This window comes from Mastomys coucha, unplaced genomic scaffold (assembly GCF_008632895.1).
Source record: "Mastomys coucha isolate ucsf_1 unplaced genomic scaffold, UCSF_Mcou_1 pScaffold1, whole genome shotgun sequence".
In the NCBI taxonomy this organism is placed as follows: Eukaryota; Metazoa; Chordata; class Mammalia; order Rodentia; family Muridae; genus Mastomys; species Mastomys coucha.
Window position 1 is genome coordinate 72,894,492 of NW_022196891.1, and position 20,817 is coordinate 72,915,308.

Below are 20,817 nucleotides of genomic sequence, written 5' to 3' on the forward strand. Positions count from 1 at the left end.
AACCAACTATGGTGAGTTATACATTGCATCCCTTTTCTATAGGCAGACTATTATTTTAAAGCAGTAGGATCCTGGGAGATTGTTCAGTGAGGACGGTACTTTCATTGCAAGCACAAGGACCTGAGCTCAACCCCTGGACCTAAGAATAAAAAGCTAAGTGCTGTGGTACATACTTATAACCCCAGCACTGGGGAAGTAGGGACAAGTAAATACCTAGGACTTGCTACCCACCAATCAACCTAGTCTACTTGACAAGTTGGAGGCCAGTGAGTTATTCTGTCTCAAAAACAATGAGTCCTATACCAGGGTAACAACACAGAGGTTGTCCTTTGGCCAGTACATATCTACAAACACACATACACATAGAATATTTTTTTTTTAATTTAGAATCACTTGAGTCTTTTGGAAAAGACACAGCTTATCCCAGAACTGTGTACAGTAATATAGTTCCAGCTTTCGTGGTTATAAAACTGAATGCCATTCCTATATTTATGGTGGAGACCATTTCTACTGTTTTATTTTATAATTCAATTTTATATGTGGAAGTGTTTCCTCTGCATGTCTGTCTGTGTACCTCCTGTGTGCCTAGTGCCTACAGAGGCCAGAAGAAGGTGTCAGATTCCCTGGTACTAGATTTACAGACAGTTGTGAGCTGCCATATGGATGCTGGGAGTGGAAAGTAGGACCACCATAAGAGCAACAGTTCCCTTACCCATGGAACCACCTCTCCAAGCTGCTGTTTCTTAATACACCTCATTTTGTCTTACTCCTTCACCAGCCAGAGAGAAAGAACCCTTCTCTCTCAAGAACATTATGATTTGGAGGTTCAAAATTAGTAACATTTCTTGCTAATTAATAATCTATTTCATGATTGATTGATGACCACATATATCTAAAACCATTGAACTAAAAAGGTCCTCAAATTTTCAAGCTTCTTTTTTATATTGTTCCCATCCATACAAGACCCCTGCACTACCTTGTTAGTCTCCTTTCAGTGGCTGTAACAAATCCCTAAGACAGTTTGTCTTGGCTCCTGGTTTCAGAGGGTCAAGTTGCTTTGGGCCTGTGAGAAGGCATCAGATAAGATTTGGAACATCTCATAGAGAAAAAATAAACAGAAAGAAGAAGAGAAGGTGGCTGGTGGATCTACTTCCCAAATGACTAGAAAACCTCTGACCAGGCACCACCTCTTAAAGGCTCAATACCTCCCAAAGGCACCAATCTGGGGAGCAAGCCTTTAAAATATGGTTTCTTTGAAGATGTTCTAGATCCAAATTTAGCAATCACTCATCAGCTCAAATTAACAGAAGTAATTTCCCTTAAAGGGAAAGGGTGCATTGCTAAAAGGTCAATTCTCCCTAAGGAATGAAAATATTTAAATGATGGTGCATAGAGTGTAGTGTAGATAGTTAGAGACTACTGTTCTGTTCTCAAGACCTGAAGTTCCATGGGATCCGAGTCCAGGCATGACTAGAGCAATGGGAGTACGGTGCAGTTAATGGAACCCAATCATTCCACATGTTCAGAATAAAATTCTGTTTAAACTGCATGACACTTTCCATTGTTCCTCTACAGCCCCAATTAATCAGAATAAAGACTTGTAGGTCATCTGATGGCTACGTGGTTCTGTAATGCCTTAGTAAAGTTAGGGGTTCCTAACTGAACCCCTCTAGGCTTCCCCTTCATTTACAGTGATAATATTTAAAGTTGTTAGACTGCATGGGATTTATGACAATGGAAGTAAGTTGAGACTCATAGTTGGTACAGTTCACTAGACAAGGATGTGCTCATTTTCAGATACCAGCCTGAGGATTGCTTCTCTACAGATCCAGAGTTGGATCCCAAACGCTATCGAATTAATGACATAATGTTCCTCTTCCGAACTCCTGAATGTGTAAGGTAACTTGGAACTTTGTGGTCCCATAGTGGTATCTGGAACCCAGGTAGGTGAGGTGAGCTACCCATCTCTCAGCATTAAGGAAGGGACAGTGGAAGGAAGACGGGCATTGAGCTGATTCCTTTGTTTTCTTGCTGTCACTCTAGGGGCCTGACATGTTGATTGGGTAGACCCTTACTATCATGTCAGCTTCATTGTGTAGAGCCTTATTGTGTCACCCTTACTATGTGGACCCTTACTGTGTTAGTCTCTCTGTGTAGACCTTGACATGGCAGCCTCCCTGTGTGAACCCTTATCATGTGGGCCTCACAACAGTAGAAAAATAAAAACTGCTCATTGGATCATACTTTTCACTAAATCTAACACTGTCAGCACAGATGTGCAGCAAATTTGGGACTTAGAGGACACAGATGGTAATGGCATTGCAGGTCTCATGCACTATCCAGCAGAACCGGGCAATCCCATCCACTCCTGTGAGAGCAGAGGATTCTTTATTTAATGTCTAATTAAAAGTGTTTTTTTTTTTCTATTTCCTACTTATCATTACTTTAGAAGTCTGGAGTTTTAAGCAGCAATATTAAAAGGAATCTTTAGAGGAAAATGAAAGGTTTCTGTGCTATAGTGAGGGTTCACTTGTTAGTGAGTCAGAATCTAACACCTTCTTGATACACTGTCTTAAAATTACATCAAAATTCTTTGGAGACTATTATCAGGGCTGTTCTTTGTACATAAGCTATCTTTCAGCCCATTCCCACAAAGAAGAGAACAGGGTCAGGCCAGAAAAAAAAAAAAAAAACACAGTGCAAGAAGTTAACCAGGCTTGTCACTCCCACTCCCATCTGCCCCTGCATTTCAGTGTGGGAAAATCAATGGCTCAAACAAGTGTCAGCAGAGAGGTGGTCCAAGTCTGTGTTTCCTAGACCCAGCCAGCACCCATATCCTTCCATGCCGCAGCTTTCTAGCATTCTCTTCTAACACCAAACCAGTGAACATTCATTGCATAGGATGTAGGAGACTGAGTGGGACCCTTGCACACATGAGGAGGAAATAACCCTCCTGAAACTGGAATTGAGGACACTCTGGGTTCTGTGGTGTATGTGACCTTTCCATCCTGTGTCTCCATCCCTCTTCAGGAGATCAAGCCAGGATTCTATATGTTCGTCAACCCAATGTGACTCAAGCAAGGGTCCACAGAGTAGCAAGGTAAGTGTGAGGCCAAGATAATATTGTTTTTATGCTTGTAAAAAATCACCCAGTGATTTCGAGCACCTCTCCTATGTTGTCATATTTCACATGTTGTATAATTAGATCGCAGCCCATAATGTAATGCAGCAGCGGTCTTCTGTGTTGTCAGTTCCAATTTTAAAAATTTTTGCAGTGTTTTTCCAGTCAGGATTTTATTAAGTCAAATTTTCACGCAGAAGTTATTTTGAAAAAAAAAAAAAAACTAATGTGGTAGAAAGCAAACATAACTGGATAGATATAAAAACCAGGCAGAACCTTGCCAAAATCTTAGTCTTCTGTGTACTTCCAGATTCAGTCTACCCTTGTCACTAAAAACTGAGTTTACGTTGTCTGTAAAATTAGAGATGGGCATACCAAGAATTGGGCATGCACTGGGGCCTAATCACTGTCACTAGCACAAGTCACCAGGAAATGCCATTATTTTATAGCTCTTCCATTTAGGAGTATGAAAAGCTCTGCAATACACTATCTCAAAGAAATAATTTTAAGTGACTTTTAACATTAATACTTAAGAACGTCAACTCAGCTCTCTGCAGGAGCTGCCCACCTAGTAGATATCATTCCCTTGCAAATGTCATAGAAACACCTTGTCTCTCTTTTCCATTCAGGGAAGTAAGCAAAGTATACACGACACGGAGGTCAAAGGTCAGTATGAGTGAGGTCGAAGGTCAGTATGAATGAGGTCAAAGGTCAGTATGAACTCATTTCTGTAGAATCAGGAGGCTGAGTCTTTTCTTTCTCTTTGTGTCATGGGGCCTGACACATCCTGGGCAAGCACTCTACCACAGAGTTACGGCCCAGACCAGGCAGCTCCTTTGCAACAAGGATTTCATGTGATAGAATAGTCCTGATGTGCTCTTTCTGTAACTGAATATTGAAGTGTTTGGGGGTCTTGGTAGTCTAAAGGAAAGGATCTCTACTAAAATGATGCCTTTTAAGGGCATCAATGGAAGGGAGAAAGAATGTGGAAGTGTAATGCAGAGTAAATATGACTACTGTATATTCTATACATGTGTGAAAACATCAGGAAGCTCATTATTCTTGATATATGTTCATTTAAAAAAGAATGACATGTTCGTATTTCAAAATTATTTATAGAGCCAAAACTTAGACAACTAATTTGGGAGGTGGCTTGTAAGAGAACAACAAAGAGTGAGACTGAATGCTTTGCTTGATGTTTGTAACTATTGTATCAATTTTGAAGAAGAGGACTTTATAAGTTGCTCTTTCTCTGAGATGAATGCTTTTTAAAATCATCACAGCCAATGAACCAAATTCTTACCCTAGCCTAATGTCTGTGCCACCCTCCAAGCAGAACTATTATTCATTGAACCAGTTGGTGAATGACTTCATGAATAGACCATCTTAATACACACACCATTTCTTAAATGAATGTAATCTGTTCTCTGTGGGCTGAGAATGAAGACAATCACTCAAGTCAAATAGCTTTGACCATAGTAGGAAATCTGTATCCAAAAATCGTGCATACAATTCATTCCTAGGCGCTGTAGAACTGTCAACTCTTAGCTTAACTACTATGGAGGCAAAATCCTTTGGTGATGTGAGGGTCATTGAAGAACAGCCTTATTACAATGAACTCCAGTGTCTAAAAATTGTTCTTATTTTGGGCTTGTACCACAGTAAGAGCCAAGATTTTAGGTCTACTAAAAACAAAATAAAACAAACAAACAAAAAGACTTTATCTATTTATGTTCATCTTTAAAAAACTAGTAGTGATATAATATTTTAAAATATACAGTTAATATGCTTGGAGTTATTTAAAATTTATATTGAGGAAAAATGTATGTATTTTCATTATTGCTGTAGACAAGCATCTACAGAAGACTGTTCAATTGATTGTTTTATATCAAACAACTTTTATAATACTCATTTTAATTGTTACAATATTTTATAAATTTTAAAGAATATGAAAAAATTTTAAAAAAAGAAAGGTATGACAGGTATTGAAGTGGGATCTCTGACAGAACTTGGGGTACAAAAGGGAAAGAAAAATGTGATGTAATTTTATTTACTTAAAATATTTTTTAAATGTTAAGAAATTCAGATAAATTGAAATTATGTATCTTTTCTTACCATAATGCTATAAAATGTAAATCAATAAAAAAAAAAGAATGACATGTTTGGAAACATTCTCAACATGGACAAAAACAAATGATGCCTTTTATGCTAATTCTAGGTTTTTAAAATCCAAAATACTCCTGAACTTTTTAGTCTCCAATGCATTTTGCTAAAACTTATGCCAGATTTATAAAAACATTCTAGAAGTGTTAAAACTTTCACAAGGTTTAGCCACCACATGCAGAATCTTCTAGAGGTTTTTACAATAGGACCCCAACCAAGTCTTTTAGATTTTCCCAGTGATCCAGGATTCTATTGTGCTGATACTTTTCCTGTTGTCTTCCTGGTGAGTCTTCTCAAGTTTAAACTACAATTTTTTGAGAAAACCCTACATTGCGCTTTCCCGCTCATCTCGTCTTTGGTGTTCCAGAAAGCTTGAAACTCCAAGTGTTGCAAATGCCAGCAGAGCTCATGAGCCTTTCTTACCAGGTGAGCAAGCAGACATGGTGGGAGAGCAGCAGTCAACAAGCAAGAAACAGCTCGCACCCACCAGCTTCGTGGAACCACAACCTCCGCTCGTGGTCACTGCGCATGAGGATGGACACCTCCGTGTGTGGACACTGGAGGTATTGAAGTTTGGTCTTGGCTGGGACTCAAAAGGGATGGGATAATAAAGAGGATAGTTACACACTGCAGCCTTTTTCCACACGGAATTCAATTCAGACATTTTCCTCTTCCAGCCAAAGTCTATCCACTATTTGCCTATTGCCAAACTATACACTAGGTCCATTTTACTATTACAGGCACTAGTTCATCCAAACGGTTAACAGTTTCAAATCTTTCAAGCTCAGCTGTGAATTGACAATAACAGTTTACCTAATATTTCAGTAACATGACATTAATAATGAATTCTATAAAAGGATGCAAGGAGCTAGGGAGATGAGTAAAACCCCTATATATCCACAATAAAATCCACAATAGAATTCACAATAAAAAATTGAACAAGGTAGAGTACACTTATAATCCCAGTGCTGGGAGGAAGGATCAGTAGATCCCTTGGGCTCTCTGGCTAGACATTCTAGCTGAGAAGTTATAGAAAGGCAAGGCAGAGATCTTGTCTCAAAATAAGGTAAATGGTCTTCCTGAGGAGTGACAGCCAAAGTTGTTCCCTGGTCTAGACACACACACACACACACACACACACACACACACACACACCTACACATTTATATTTGCATACCATAAATCAGAATAAAAGAATACTGACATATAGCATATAAAATATTTGTATTATCCTTGTTTATCTGTGTCTATGTATAATTATACATGCATATGTGTACATGCATGCCATGGCAGTTATGAAAAAGTCACAAGGAAACCTGTGAAAGTCGCTTTTTCCACCATTCAGGTCTCAGGGATCAAATGTAGGTTGCCAGGCTTGGCAGCAAGCCCCCTTACTGGCCGAACCCTAATGTCAAACTTTAATAACATAAATTATTGAAAGATGGTATGGCATCACTTTGAATGTCCTAAAATTTTTCACTGTGAAAACAGTAGCTTTAATTTATCAAAAGAATTCAAGTGATTTGGGATGGAGGGTGCGTATCCCAATTTAAAAGTACAAGCGTGAAAACCTGAGCTCAAACTGGAAGGAGAGAAGTAGCTCCACAAAATTGTCCTCTGAGCTCCACATATGCACACTCACAGACACACACACACATACACACACATACACACACATGCACATGCACACATACATGCACATATGCACACACATACACATACATATACACATACACACATGCACACGCACACATACACACACATGCACATACATACACACACATGCACATGCACACATACATGCACATATGCACACACATACACATATATACACACATACACACACGTGCACACACACACACACACACGCACATGCACACACACACACATGCACACACATACACACACATGCACATGCACACATACACACACATGTACATACATACACACACATGCACATGCATATATGCACACACACATACATGCACATGCACACACGCACAACACTAAATTTTAAAAAAGAACATGAATTCAAAGCAGGGGAACAGACAATGATGGAGTTGTAAGTAGATGATCCATGATGACCCTGAAACTCTGGGAGACACAAGAAGATGTGAACACTGAGGTGAGCCTTCTACAGAGGACCCAGGAGATGACAACTGTGTTGTGTGACCCATACTGAGACCCAGGAATACAAAGCTGCAGGGCCGTCCGCGAGCTCAGTGCCAGCCTGCCCACAGGTTCTAGCTTTGTAAGGAAACCTGAGGTTTGAAACACAAACTGTCTCCCAGATGACCTTGGAATAAAATACCTTTTATATCTGGTGAAAAAAAAGAGAAGCAAAAGAGACAATATCCAAGGAGTCGTGGAGAACAGCTGCCGATTCAAATTGTGTTCTCAGTAAGTCTCCAATGACATAATGCTATGGAAGTCCTTCCAAAGGCTAGCTAATACCATTCAAAATAGTTTACCTGGGTACGGACCTTTTGCAATCCATTATTGCTTCAATAGTCAGGTATGTTTGCCTAGCATGTAAGTATGTCGGTTGAAATATGCCTTGTCACCATGCAGTTGCATTTGACTTTGAAAGGAATGTCTGTGTAAGGAGAAACCATCTAGTTGAAATCCCACACAAGGGATTGCATGAAAAGACCTATGGAAAACACAAGGAAAAGAAGAAATCAATGACAATCAGCTAGTAGTTATCCATACTTTGAGTTATCCATACTCTTCATTTCAAAATAATGGGTCCTCATGAATAGGGTCAAGTTATTTTTAGTACAGATGAGAAAATCCTGTTAGTAGTAGAGATAAAAATTGAGCTGCCTTAGGTAGAATGAAATTCCACTTTAATCTCGTGATTTTGTAGAACTTGTTATCATAGAAGCCTTGCTTGCCTTGTGCTTTGTTCAGGGGAAGCTTCTGAAAGACATACTGCCCTTCACGAAGCACTCCGCCATTTCCCTGACGTCACTGTACACCGACTCCTGCTGCAGGATCCTGCTGGCTGGAAACGTGGGTAAGTCCTTGCTCTGACCGAGTGAGCTGCATTCTTAAGAACCCGCATACTATAAAAATAGCTCTAGAGAAACATGCGTGACATTTACAGAGACAAATGAAAGTCTCCAAGAGGTATGCTCACGGTGAGAAAGTTACAGCTACAGCTGTAAAGCCAACCTTGTACGTTTGTGGTGTGTGCCCTTCTTCCTGTCTGATCTCCAGGGCCAGGATTTTGAGTCCTTATGTAGGTAATCCTTTGCATGGGCAACTTATGCATGTGAGTGAAGGCAACCAATGAATTGATCCTTCACCGTATATAATGTTCAGTTCTTCTGGATGCCCTCAGGACTCAGGTTAGTCTCTAAGAATCTGCTGGGCCTTCTGGAGGCTGAAGTTTGTGAGTGGACACAGCTATAGATTGGTGTCTGGCATGTCCCAGGGTATCAGCTAATACCAAATGGCTATATACTCCAACCTCAGGGAAAGATCCAGAACTCTAGCCCCCATACAAGGGATCTGGGCCAAATAAATATTTGTTTTTTGCTTGTTCTGTGACAGGGTCTTTCTATGTGGCTTTGGTTGGCTTGGAACTCACTATTTAGACGAGGCTGCCCTTGAAATGATAGAAATCAACTTGCTTCTACCTTGTGAGTGTGTGCCACCATGTCAAGTCTCCAAACAATTTCTTGTGCTGAAATTCTAGAAGTTTCTGACAGGACTTTTTGGGATCTCTTTTGTATAGTATTATATTATCTGTAAGTAGGAATAATTTTACTTGTCTTTCTATTTATAGCCCATTGATTTTCTTCTCTTGTCTTATTGCTTTAGCTAGGACATCAAGCACTGTATTGACTAGACATGGTGAAAGTCTACACTCTTGTCTTGTTCCTGATCTTTGTCAGAATGCTTTGAGTTTTCTTCATTTAACACCATGGTGGCTGCTGGTTTTTCATACACGAGCTTTTATTATGTTGAGATATGTTCTTTGTACCCCAAGTCTCTCCAGGGATTTTATCATAAAGAGATGTCGATTTTCTCGAAGGCCCTATGATTTCTGTCATTCAGTGCATTTATGTAGTCCAATTTTATTCACTGGCATATTTTCATTGAACCATCATCAATTCATCCATGGAATGAAACCAACTTGATCATATTAATGGTATTATTAATGTGTTCTTTAATTCAGTTTGCAAGTTTTTTTTTCAAGAATTTTTCATCTATGTTCATCAAGAAAATTGGCCTATAATTCTCCTTTATTGTTAGATTTTTATCTGTATTTGTTATCAGGATGATCCTAGCTTATTAAAATGAGCTTGAAAGTGTTTCTTCTTTTTGTGAAACAATCTGACCTAGTATTGCTGCTCATTCTCTCTCTTTTTTTAAAAAATTTGAGATAGGATTTCAGGTAGCCCAGGGTAGCCTCAAACTTGCTATATAACCAAGGATGACCTTGAACTTCTAATTATACTGCCTCTAGCTCCTGAAATCTAAGGTTACAGGGATGTGCCACCACACTCAGTTTTATGCAGTGCTGGGGATCAAACCCAGGATTTCTCACATGCTAAGCAAGCGGTCAACCAAACTAGATCCCCAAAGTCCAAATTCCTCATTTTGTGTCTGGTTTCTCAGATTCTATTCTAATAATTTAAGTGCCTGAATCAAAATGGCTTGTCATTCTGGGGAGTGTTTGCCTGAAGAATATAATATCTAATTAAGGACTCCAATGTTTAAATTTTATACAGAAGGACACGTTATCCTTTGCAGTATTAGTTCCTTCATGGATCCACCTCATGATGAAAAGGTATGAACTTTAGCTTTCCACGTAAATACAGAGATCATCTCATGTTTGATGAGCATTGTCCTAGAGACACATGAGATGGAAGTAGAGTGTCCTCAGTACTCTCCAAGTACAGACTCTGCTGCAATTTGAGCTACATGACACCAGTTTTGCTTGGATGAATGCTATTTCAAGACAGAACCCTTGGATGATCAAATGTTCTTTAACACCTTTGAAACAATATGATATAGAAAAGCTCAGAGTTTTAGCCTGCCTGTTTAAGAACAGCCACAGTAAACTGAGTCAGCAATCTAAGAAACTCAGAAGAAATAGTTTAACTCCCTAAGGTCTCAAGGAATAGAAGACACACAGGAAAACTGCAGGCTCCTAGGGATTTGGTCACAGAGATGACCCTAAGTCAAGGGTATGTGCAATCTTGGTGTGTCCATCGTAGAAGGAAACATACTACTACAGAACAAACTGTGGGAGTGTCTTATGAAGGCCCTTAGGGGCTCCAAACATGAGGACAAATGTTAAAGAAGGTATTAGTTGGCCCTCACAATGCTTCTGAAAGAGATTAAGTTGTGCCTACTCTTTTTGTTAGTACCTTACAACAAATACCTCCTACCTCATACCCCATGCAAAGAAGAACATAGTCAATGCTTTCTCTAGACTCTTGGTCAGTCTTGTCCTTGGCCATCTCCTGGGTCGGCTTTCCCTCTCTCCTGATGGTCTTCACTGTGTTTCCCACAAGTACCAACCATCCACTAAAGTCCATGACAAAACAATAAATATATGTGAGCTCCTTTCTCCAGCAGGGGTATGTGCAGAGTAATACTTTTCTAAAATTGGGGTATTTGTGGCCCCCTCAGTAAGCAAGAGAGAGCTCATCAGAGCAGAACCTTAATCACTGTCTATCCTACCCACTCATGACTGTAGCTCCTCAATGAGCAATGATTTTGCTTAAGACTGTATATTTTGACTCACCCCAAGATCTTCTTGTTGTTATCTAGAAATTCAAGCAGCTGCTTTCCTGGCGTGCCCATTCTTTAGAAATTATCCAAGTGGTCTTGGTGGAAGACAAGCAGCTGGTGCTTACCGCCTCCATTGATGGCTCAGTGAGGTAAACTCAGATGGGTCCATCCTGTGAACTTGTGGTTTCTAGTATGAGCAGAGTCAGAGCTGGTGCTAATGTTGATGTGTTCAGTTAAGATGCGGCTCTTTGGGTCATTTCTTGGCCTTTTGGTTAAGATCAGGTGTGTATCCTTACCAATTTAATATCTGATGGTCCTCTATCTGAGGACAATATAACAAACAGACTTGGGATCTGGAAGATGGTATTGGAGCTTTCTCCATATATTCCATGAGCTAGAGTTACAACTTGTCTGTTAACGGTGCACCCCCTTCATGGTACTTAAGAAAAAAACACAATCTTGGTATATTTATTAGAATAAGTTTATAACTAAACCAAAAAGTTATATAAAGAAATTTTGAGAAGCTTATCGCTCACTTGAATTCTTTTTCTATATCCATGGACATCAGTACTCCCATATGAAAAAAGAGGGCAGAAACATGGGCCTCAGAATCATTCTTTGTAATGTTTGCTCTTACACAGACTCATTAAGCAAATACCACTTTTTAAAAACTTACGACAAGTATTTACAGTAGAATTGGGTTTTTATAGGATTGTTTCAGAAGATTAAACAGGATAGCCAGCTCAGAGAACTAGACTCGAACCTGGAAAACCCACAGAAGGAGACTGAGGATCAGAAGTTTAAGAAATAGTCATAGGGAAGAGCATGTAGCCAGGTAGAGTGGGACAGAGCTGTAGTCCCAGGTGTTTGGGGGATAAAGAGGCAGGGGGATCTCTTAGACTCAGGAATTGTGAGCCAGATTGAGAAATCTTATCAGAAAGAGAGAGGGAAGAGGAGGGAGGATGGAGAGGAATCAAGGAAGAGGGGAGGAGAAAAGAAAGGGGAGTAGGAAAGGGAGGAAGAAAGGAAAGAGAAGAAATGGGAGAGCGAGACAGAAGGAAGGATAGAAAAACAGGGAGGAAGAAACAAAAGAAAGAAAGAAAGAAAGAAAGAAAGAAAGAAAGAAAGAAAGAAAGAAAGAAAGAGAGAAAGAAAGAATGAACAAAAGAAAGAAGTAAGGAAGGAAGGAAGGAAGGAAGGAAGGGAGAAAGAAAGAAAGGAAGGAAGGAAGAAAGGAAGGAAGGAAGGAAGAAAAATAGAGGACAAGAAAGGAAGGAAGGAAAGAAGAAGAGAGAGAAAGGAAGGAAGGAAGGAAGAAAGAAAGAAAGGAGGGAGGGAGGGAGGATGGGAAAGTGGGTGGGAGGGAGGGAGGAAGGAAGGAAGGAAGGAAGGAAGGAAGGAAGGAAGGAAGGAAGGAAAGGAAGAAAGGAGGAAGGAAAAAGGGCTGGCGAGATGGCTCAGTGGGTAAGAGCACTGACTGCTCTTCTGAAGGTCCTGAGTTCAAATCCCAGCAACCACATGGTGGCTCAAACCATCCGTAATGAAATCTGACGGCCTTCTCTGGTGTGTCTGAAGACAGCAACAGTATACTTACATATAATAATAAATTAATTTAAAAAAAAAACAGGAGGAAGGAAAAAGAAGTATAAAGAAGAGAGGCAAGAGGGGGAAAAGGAGGAAAAGAAACAAGAGAAGAAGGGGAAGAGAGCCACCCAAACCAAAAGTCACCCCGTAAAGAGAGAGGAAAATTGGCTTTGTTACCTCAGTGTGGTTGATTTTTTGCATAACCTACTTACTTGAGTTTAACTAATTAATTGTAATCAATGCTAAGCACGTGTATTCAAAATACTAAAAATACATGGACACATATAAAGAAAAGTAAGGGAAATGTCATGACATTTCTAGAGACAAACTGCTGCCCACCTGAAATGTTTTTAAATCATGGCAATGAATCATGTACTTAAAAGAATGGAGTTAGACCATATTAAGGAGATCCAGCAAGGCTTTGAGTACATGAGACCAATTAAAATACAAATTTAAAGGAAGAAATTTATTATTATTATTATTATTATTATTATTATTATTATTATTATTATTATTAAATTAAAATTCAGCAGGTCCTGGCTAACTCTGTGGGCTTGATGATAGGGGGCTCAGTTGGGGAAACAATTGTGTAATACCTAGTAGGCATTGCTATAGATGTGAATACTTACTTACCTTTAAAGAACCCACTAGCAGGTTTTAGACTGGAAATAAATGGCTTAAATTTGGAAGCCATGTTGAAGGTCAAGTCAAGAGGACATGAGCTTCAACTAAAGGAGAAAGTGAGAGATCAACAAGGAGAATGAGACCTGACATGTACAACCAGGAGAACCCTGATGTCATTTCAGATAGAAGTCACTAAAGAACTATAATATAGGAAGACTTGGGAGAACTTTAGAAATATCAAGATCAAGATGGTTCCGTAGTAGAGGCAAATACATAGAGCTATTTGTTGTTTATTTGTAGGAAAAAATATTATTACAAATGCCCTTAATAACTTGGTCTTCTGGTCTTTATGTGGGCTTGTTTTCATCTACCCATCAACAGAAATGTTTGATCAAGGTTGTAGTACGAGTATTTGTGCAGACATGCAAGTGCATGTAAACATGTACACATACCAACCACAGGTATAGAAGCCTCTGCTGTTATGAGCATTGTCCTCTTGTCTCTGTCTCTTTAGGCAGCTATAACAATGCACTTTAAAATGGACTGTTCACAAACAAGAGAAATATATTGCTTGTGTTTCTGGAGACTGGAATGTCCAAGATCATATATCAGCATATTGAACAGTTAGATCTTGTTCCCTGCTTCATAAATGCCACCTGGCTAACTCCGAACATTAAGTACCAACTTTCCATCATTACAACAGAACACTTGATAATTAAATTAAAGGTGCAAGGTTTTAAGCATGCATGTGTGTGAGTACATGTGTGAGAGTGTGTGTGTTTGTTTGTGTGTGTGTGTGAGACATACAAGTACATGCTCAAGTGATGGGGGTGCACACATGTGCCATGGTGCACATATGGAGGTCAGAGGACAGCCTCACGGAGTCAGTTCTCTCGGTTCACTTTTCTGTGGATTCAGAGGATCTGACTCGTGTCATCGGGCTGAGCAACAAAGTGCCTTTTCCCTCTGAGCCACATCAGGGGCCCACAAGGGATGGGTTACGCAGGCCCAGAGCGTCGAGACTTCAGTCCTGAGTGGTGTGGCATCCTTATTTCTAAGCCAGCAGTGAGAGCAAGCCTCCTGATAGAGGGGCATGGTGGAGGAAAAAAGGTTCACCTCTAGAGGCTGAGAAGCACAAAGGCAAGTGGGCCTATGGCATGACTTTCAAGGCATGTCCCCAGTGACCAGTACAATTATACCCTGCTTCTTTATAACCAATTTACTGTGAACTCATCCAATGATGAGGTCCCCACCTTCATATTCCACATCTCTCCAGCTTACAGTTTGGCCACCAACTGGAGACCAAACGTCCAAGACATTAATCTTTGGTTATGTTCTAGATGTAAACCATGACACAGTGGAAAGGGTCAAACAGCTCCATCAGAACACTTTTGTTAATGACACTACTAACAAAATTGCGGGAAAAATTAAAAAGAATGGCAAGTTCCTACTACTCTTTGCACTGCCAACCCCGCTACCTCCACGGCTAGCCCCATGCAGTGATGGATCGCAGTCTTCCCAGATCCGGTTCTCCTGCCTCAGAGCCACTTGTCTCTTCTCAGCCATCCACCCTCTGCAGCTAGTTGTCACAAATCCCCTTAACCCAGTAAATCAAAACTCTCGAATCTTATAATTAAGCAGTCAGATTTATATATCAATAAATTCTTAATTCACAAGATGCCCACACAATAATTTCAGAGCCAATTGATACTGATACAAACTGCCCACCTAGTTAAGACAAGCTATCCCAATTATTCTATCCATATATGATATTATAGTGACCTGTGACTATTTAAAGCCACTCGGAATCTGAATCATCCTGTCCGTCCTCCATTTTCCTCCTTCTCCTCTTCTGTGTCTCTTCCTGTCTCTGCAACTCTTAGCTCCACCTCCTTTTTCCCTTTCCAATCACAGGCTTCTTGCTGTATTAATATTTAAATTAATTGGACAGGGGAAATCCTTCTACATATTGCCGTTTTTGTTCAAATAAAAAAAATTTAAAAAAAAAACAAACTTTTCTCTCAAGTATAAATTTTCTCTCAACTATTACCATCCTCTCAAATCTGTTCTCTCAATGTAAATAGCCTGGGTTGGCTATGAGACTATAAGTAGTCTTTCAATCCCGTCAGAAAACCAAGTGTACTGGCTGGTTTTGTATGTCAACTTGACACAGGCTAGAGTTATACCAGAGAAAGGAGCTTCAGTTGGGGAAGTACCTCCATGAGATCCTGCTGTGGGGCATTTTCTCAATTAGTGATCAAGGGGGTAGGGCCCCTTGTGGGTGGTGCCATCTCTTGGCTGGAAGTCTTGGGTTCTATAAGAGAGCAGGCTGAGCAAGCCAGGGGAAGCAAGCCAGTAAAGAACATCTCTCCATGGCCTCTGCATCAGCTCCTGCTTCCTGACCTGCTTGAGTTCCACTCATGACTTCCTTTGGTGACCAACAGCAATGTGGAAAGAAGCTGAATAAACCCTTTCCTCCCCAACTTGCTTCTTGGTCATGATGTGTGTGCAGGAATAGAAACCCTGACTAAGACACCAAGAATGACCAACATTATCTGAAGATACAGGAAGCCCCTAACACAGCTTCCAGAACTGAGACAAGTTGTAGAAACAGCTGCCTACCTGTAGAGACAGCTGCCTTCCCAGTAAGACAGGAAGTTGAAGTATCAATCTTCACCCTTCTAGCCCGGGATCATCTGACAGACCTTTGGAAAACAGGAATTGTTAAGAACTAGCCTATTCTGTCTCCGCAGAACTAGGCTGTCCTAACCTGTAAATTGTGCCATTTCAAGAACAGTACAGGTCTGCAGGAAAGATAGGCAATTTCTGCTCAGTGGCCACCTAGTCACAATGTACAGCCTCACTTGGAAGTAAGATACGTAGCTGCTTCTTTGAATTCCTGAATGGGAAGCTCTTAGGAGCAGATTTGTCTCAACAAAAAGTGAATAAATAACATTAGATGTCACATTCTGTGGATTTCTGACATTTTTGGAAACCAACTATCTATGTAAAGTAATCTGTTAATTACCCTGAGCTATTTCTAATTAAATTATCTGAAAACACCCTAACAATAAACTCAGAGCCCTGAATTTGCTATTTGACCCTTAACTCACAGGCTTAAACATCTCAGGTCAATTTATAATGGCAATTATAGAAAGACTGGGTCCAAGCCTTGTACTTATAAATTTTTGTATCAAAAGAAGAAATTTATACCAATGAAAACCTTGATTTTGTATCAAAATAAATTCTGTACCAAAATAAGAAATTATGATTTCAACTTAATAACAATTATATAGATTTTACGGCTATACAATCAATTCTAGCTATTTCCTCCCTACTCCAATTTTGACCATTTCTAAATTCCCTAGAAAGACAACCTTAGACTAACCATCTCCAGTACCAAAGCCCAAAGAACTGGGGTGACGTCTCTTCATAACTTCTTCAAACTGAATATGGGTTTTGAGATATTTATGAAGTGGGGGAGGGTAGGGAAAATAGGAGATTTGGTTGGCCTTAAGAAGGTCACACCAATGATTATATTAGTCTCTGATGTCTGTGTCCTGACTGGATCTGGTTGAAAGTCCAATACATCAGGAGTTCAAGCAGGTCAGTTCAGCATGCCTGACAATGAGACTGACCAAGACTGTATATTCTGTAATATATAAATCTCAAAACAAAATTTTAGTTTCATCAAGATAACTATTTTGTTTGATTTTTGTGGAATCTAGTTCTCTGGGAGTCTCCCTCTATCAAATCTGATTCATATTACTCTGGAAGGTGTATAGACACTAATCACCTTTTTTAAAAATGCAAAGACAAAACCTTTCTCCCAAATCAGCATATCCTTGAGCCAGTAACCAGAACAACATTTATATTGACCTCTCTCCCAGAGGCATAATATAACCACAAAACTCAAAATCACACCCATTTTGAAAATTAAAACAATCCAAAACAAATTTAAAAAAAACTAAAATACTGTATGTGCCTATTCTTGGGCCTTTTCCCTTTTGCCAAGCAGAATAATAACCCAAGATTCTGGTGGAGCCCATGTTAGAATTTTAGTATCCTGTGAGGCATATTAGAGCAATATATCTTTATATCATCTTTAAAACAATTAATTCAAACTTTCACCAATATCTGCCTATAGGAAGCAGGTAGTTTTTACTTGTTAAGCTCTCTGCCTAGAGCAGCCATCATGGTATGCCATCTATCTGTTCGGTTGTCTGCCTGGAGCCACAGGCACTTATAATTAATACCTGATCACAGCAGGTAATTTTTACTGCTCTTTCTACTTGGAGTCAGTGACTAATTTTCCCTATCCTAGTTCTGAACCACAGGCAAAATTCCCCACATGATTCGGACAGAATCTCTATATGAATATATCCTAAAAGCAAATAATCCCAATTTTATAAATTCACAATTCAATCAATCTCTGCCCCAAGAAGTAGACAACTTCATTCTCCTCTTGACTCACAGCAGCCTGCCACTCCCCACAGCAGGGGACCTCAGAGCCTGCTTTCTTTGTTTCAATTCCCTGGGCTTGAGTCCACATGACTCCTCTCAGCACTGCCCAGCTACTCACTTAAAAAAAATGAAACCCTAATTTGCCTTATCCTATGATGCTGTTAGGCACCCTTTGGACTCTGTAGAGAGCCTCTACTAGCAATGGAGAACCTCACCCTCTCTGACTATACAGTTTTGAATCTCTCAGTCTCAATTCATCATGCAGTCAGTTATAGAAAAAAGAAATAGACTGAGGCAGGCACTAATTCCATGTATGAAGGTGGAATTCTCATGACCTAAACACTTCCCAGAGACTCCATGACTTTGGTGAGACACAGGCATTTAGACTAGTGCACTGTTCAAGCCAGTTGTCCTTGGCCTGGAGAAATTATTTTTATGATTCCTTTAAGTGGAACACTCCCCAGATACGCAATTCATAGAACTCATCTCTATTAATAGCTGTCTCAAAGCACTGTCGCCTTTGTAAGTAAGCCACATCCTTTGGCTAATATATGCTGCTACATTCTCAATAGGCACGCAACTCTAACATTCTAAATCTTGTTTATAAAAAGATTATGATGTTTCAATGGAGAAAAAAATCATAACTGAGACTTAAGCCTGGTCCATTGGACAGGAAATTGGAAGCCCCATGATAGCTCCATGTCTAAGGTTCAGAATGTCAGGTTGGGGTTATTCACTTGGGACAGATCCCATGAAGCACAGGAAACACTGTGAAGCCCCAAAGCACATTGCTTTAGTGTGGGTCTGGAGCAGAATTCATGTAGCCACTTAACCTTCTTGCATCTCTGTTTAACGGGCTTGTTATAAATGGTCCTGATAACTCTGTCTCCTTATTGGTAACAGCTGGGAGAAGGCCAGGCTACCTCAGTAATGCTATAAACTGAAAATATAGGAGGTATGTAAGAGGCTCATGTTAAATCCTCAGACCGTGTTGAGTTGAGGAGTCTCATCTATATAGCCGTGCATATCCCTTCCCTCAGTAGCTAGAGGTAGTCTCTACCTGAATTGTGTAGAATCTACTCTTAGTCCCATTAGGTTATTCTTGGTCAGTACAGTAGAACCCCTGGTTAACATTGAAACCAAGACATAAAGAGATGTCTGTAGAGAGGCTAACACAGAAAGAGCAGTATCTCATGAGGTAGCCTTGTCTAGCCAGGATCTCCCTTTACATCTCTGGGTGGCTAGACTAGGCCCTCAAAAAAAGGGAAGAGAAATAAAGACACAAAACATCTCTCTGCAAGATACAGAGCACCCATCCCTGCTAATGGTATTCTATATTGGTTTCAATCACCTGGGCAGACTGGGGAAGCTTCATGGTACCAATGGCTAGGGAAATAATACTGATGGGTAAAAAAAGAACTTCCCTTATCATTCTTCCTCAATATTCAGCTGTGAACTTTGGAAAGGGGGGATTGTGCTTGGAACGTGAGGGGAATTCAGTTATCACTAAAAGCATCTCCAGATCTCTCTTCTCACGAATTCTGTTGATGAAGGTTTCCCAATTGGACAGATGAAACATAGCCCATGGTAAGATCTAACTGAGTACATAAACTCTCAGCATGGGTTCTGATGAGCTGGTGGTAGCAGGGTTGTTTGGAGGGAAATGTCTTTCTTGGTTTCTAGCTTTCTGCAGTGAAGATTGCAGGCAAAAGTTCAAGTTGGCTAATGCCAAAAAGTTACAGCTTAGAATTCAGACTGATAAAAATGTTCACGTGGAAGGCTGGGAGTGTTGTCCAGTGACAGGATGGTTAGCTGGTATATGCTTGACACCCTAAGTTCCAAAATACAGGTTTACATATGTTTAGCTCTACAGCACTTAGGGAGAAGACTACTGAACGAACTTTCCAAGGCAATCCATCTGCTCTATGGCCTGTGATCAAGCTCACTTCTTCTGACTATCTATTTACTGCCCTTTCCTTCCTTGCTTCTCCTTCAGGCTCTGGAATTCCAACAGTGGTCATTACTGTGGGTATTTTGGACAACGAAGAATGTTTGATTTATCCCAATCAAGTGACTTCATTTTGCCTTGTGATGTTAATGAATATCCCATAGAGATTAAAGAAGAAAGCAAGTTCACAGAGAAGAAGCAAAAATATGAATATCCTCTGATATTTGACCGTGAAAGGTGAGGCCATTCAGTTTTCTTGAAACAAACAGACAAGAACTAAATTATTACTGTGGGGTGGTACTGTGATGCAATAGGGAATTCTAAATCAAAACTTTCCAATAATTTTGAAGCCCCATGGAAGGGAGAAACATTGTAAATAAAAAATTATATTTCAGTAATAATGAACTTCTAATTCTTAACAGCCAATTGGCAATACCAAAGAAGAACAAAGAAACATTTGTATCAGCAGAGGCGCCAAATAACTTGAGACCATCTTATGATGTAGTCCTACATATGGGGCCCAAGAGGGAAGTAGAGAAATATAATAGATAAAGCTACAAAAGTCTAATAGAACCAGATCTCTGGCTGCTCATACCTGCAGTCTTAGAACTCCCAGGGCTCTCATGGGCAACCTAGCAAAACTCTCTGTCAATATACAAAACAAACAAACTAAACCCACCAGAACAAGTGAACCGAAAAAGTAGTTCTGAGGTTAAGAGCACTTACTGTTCTTGCATAGGACCACAGTTCAGTTCCCATACCAGGTGGCTTATAACCATCTTCCAAGCTGGAACCCTCTTGAGGCAGTTGTCAAAGACAAAGTCCTTCTAGAGAATCTTACATGAGTCAAAACTAGGAAGACTGGATGTCACCATTTAGTGCCAGGAATACAATAAATGCTGGAAATAAGAATTGAAGCTAAGGACAGCCAGGGTTACACAGAGAAACTCTGTCTCAAAAAAACAAAAACAAAAACAAACAAACAAACAAACAAATTAAAAAAAAAACAAAGAGGTGGGCACTATAACCTGCCCATTTACTGTTTCTTTGCCGGGCGGTGGTGGCGCACACCTTTAATCCCAGCACTTGGGAGGCAGAGGCAGTTTGAGGCCAGCCTGGTCTACAGAGTGAGTTCCAGGACAGCCAAGGCTACACAGAGAAA

At 40.0% G+C, this 20,817-nt stretch overlaps 1 protein-coding gene and 1 pseudogene across 1 annotated transcript in view; both read left to right on the forward strand.

Moving 5' to 3' along the window:
• The window catches only part of Wdr64 (WD repeat domain 64), a 126,840-nt gene that overhangs the window by 96,843 nt on the left and 9,180 nt on the right, over positions 1-20,817 (forward strand). The window contains exons 17-24 of the mRNA XM_031390517.1: positions 1,798-1,899; positions 3,031-3,100; positions 3,751-3,787; positions 5,711-5,847; positions 8,198-8,303; positions 10,027-10,085; positions 11,075-11,184; positions 19,704-19,892. Of these exons, the coding sequence (XP_031246377.1) occupies positions 1,798-1,899; positions 3,031-3,100; positions 3,751-3,787; positions 5,711-5,847; positions 8,198-8,303; positions 10,027-10,085; positions 11,075-11,184; positions 19,704-19,892 (810 nt within the window). The remainder of the gene's footprint in view (positions 1-1,797; positions 1,900-3,030; positions 3,101-3,750; positions 3,788-5,710; positions 5,848-8,197; positions 8,304-10,026; positions 10,086-11,074; positions 11,185-19,703; positions 19,893-20,817) is intronic.
• LOC116072386 lies at positions 11,288-11,466 on the forward strand (annotated as a pseudogene).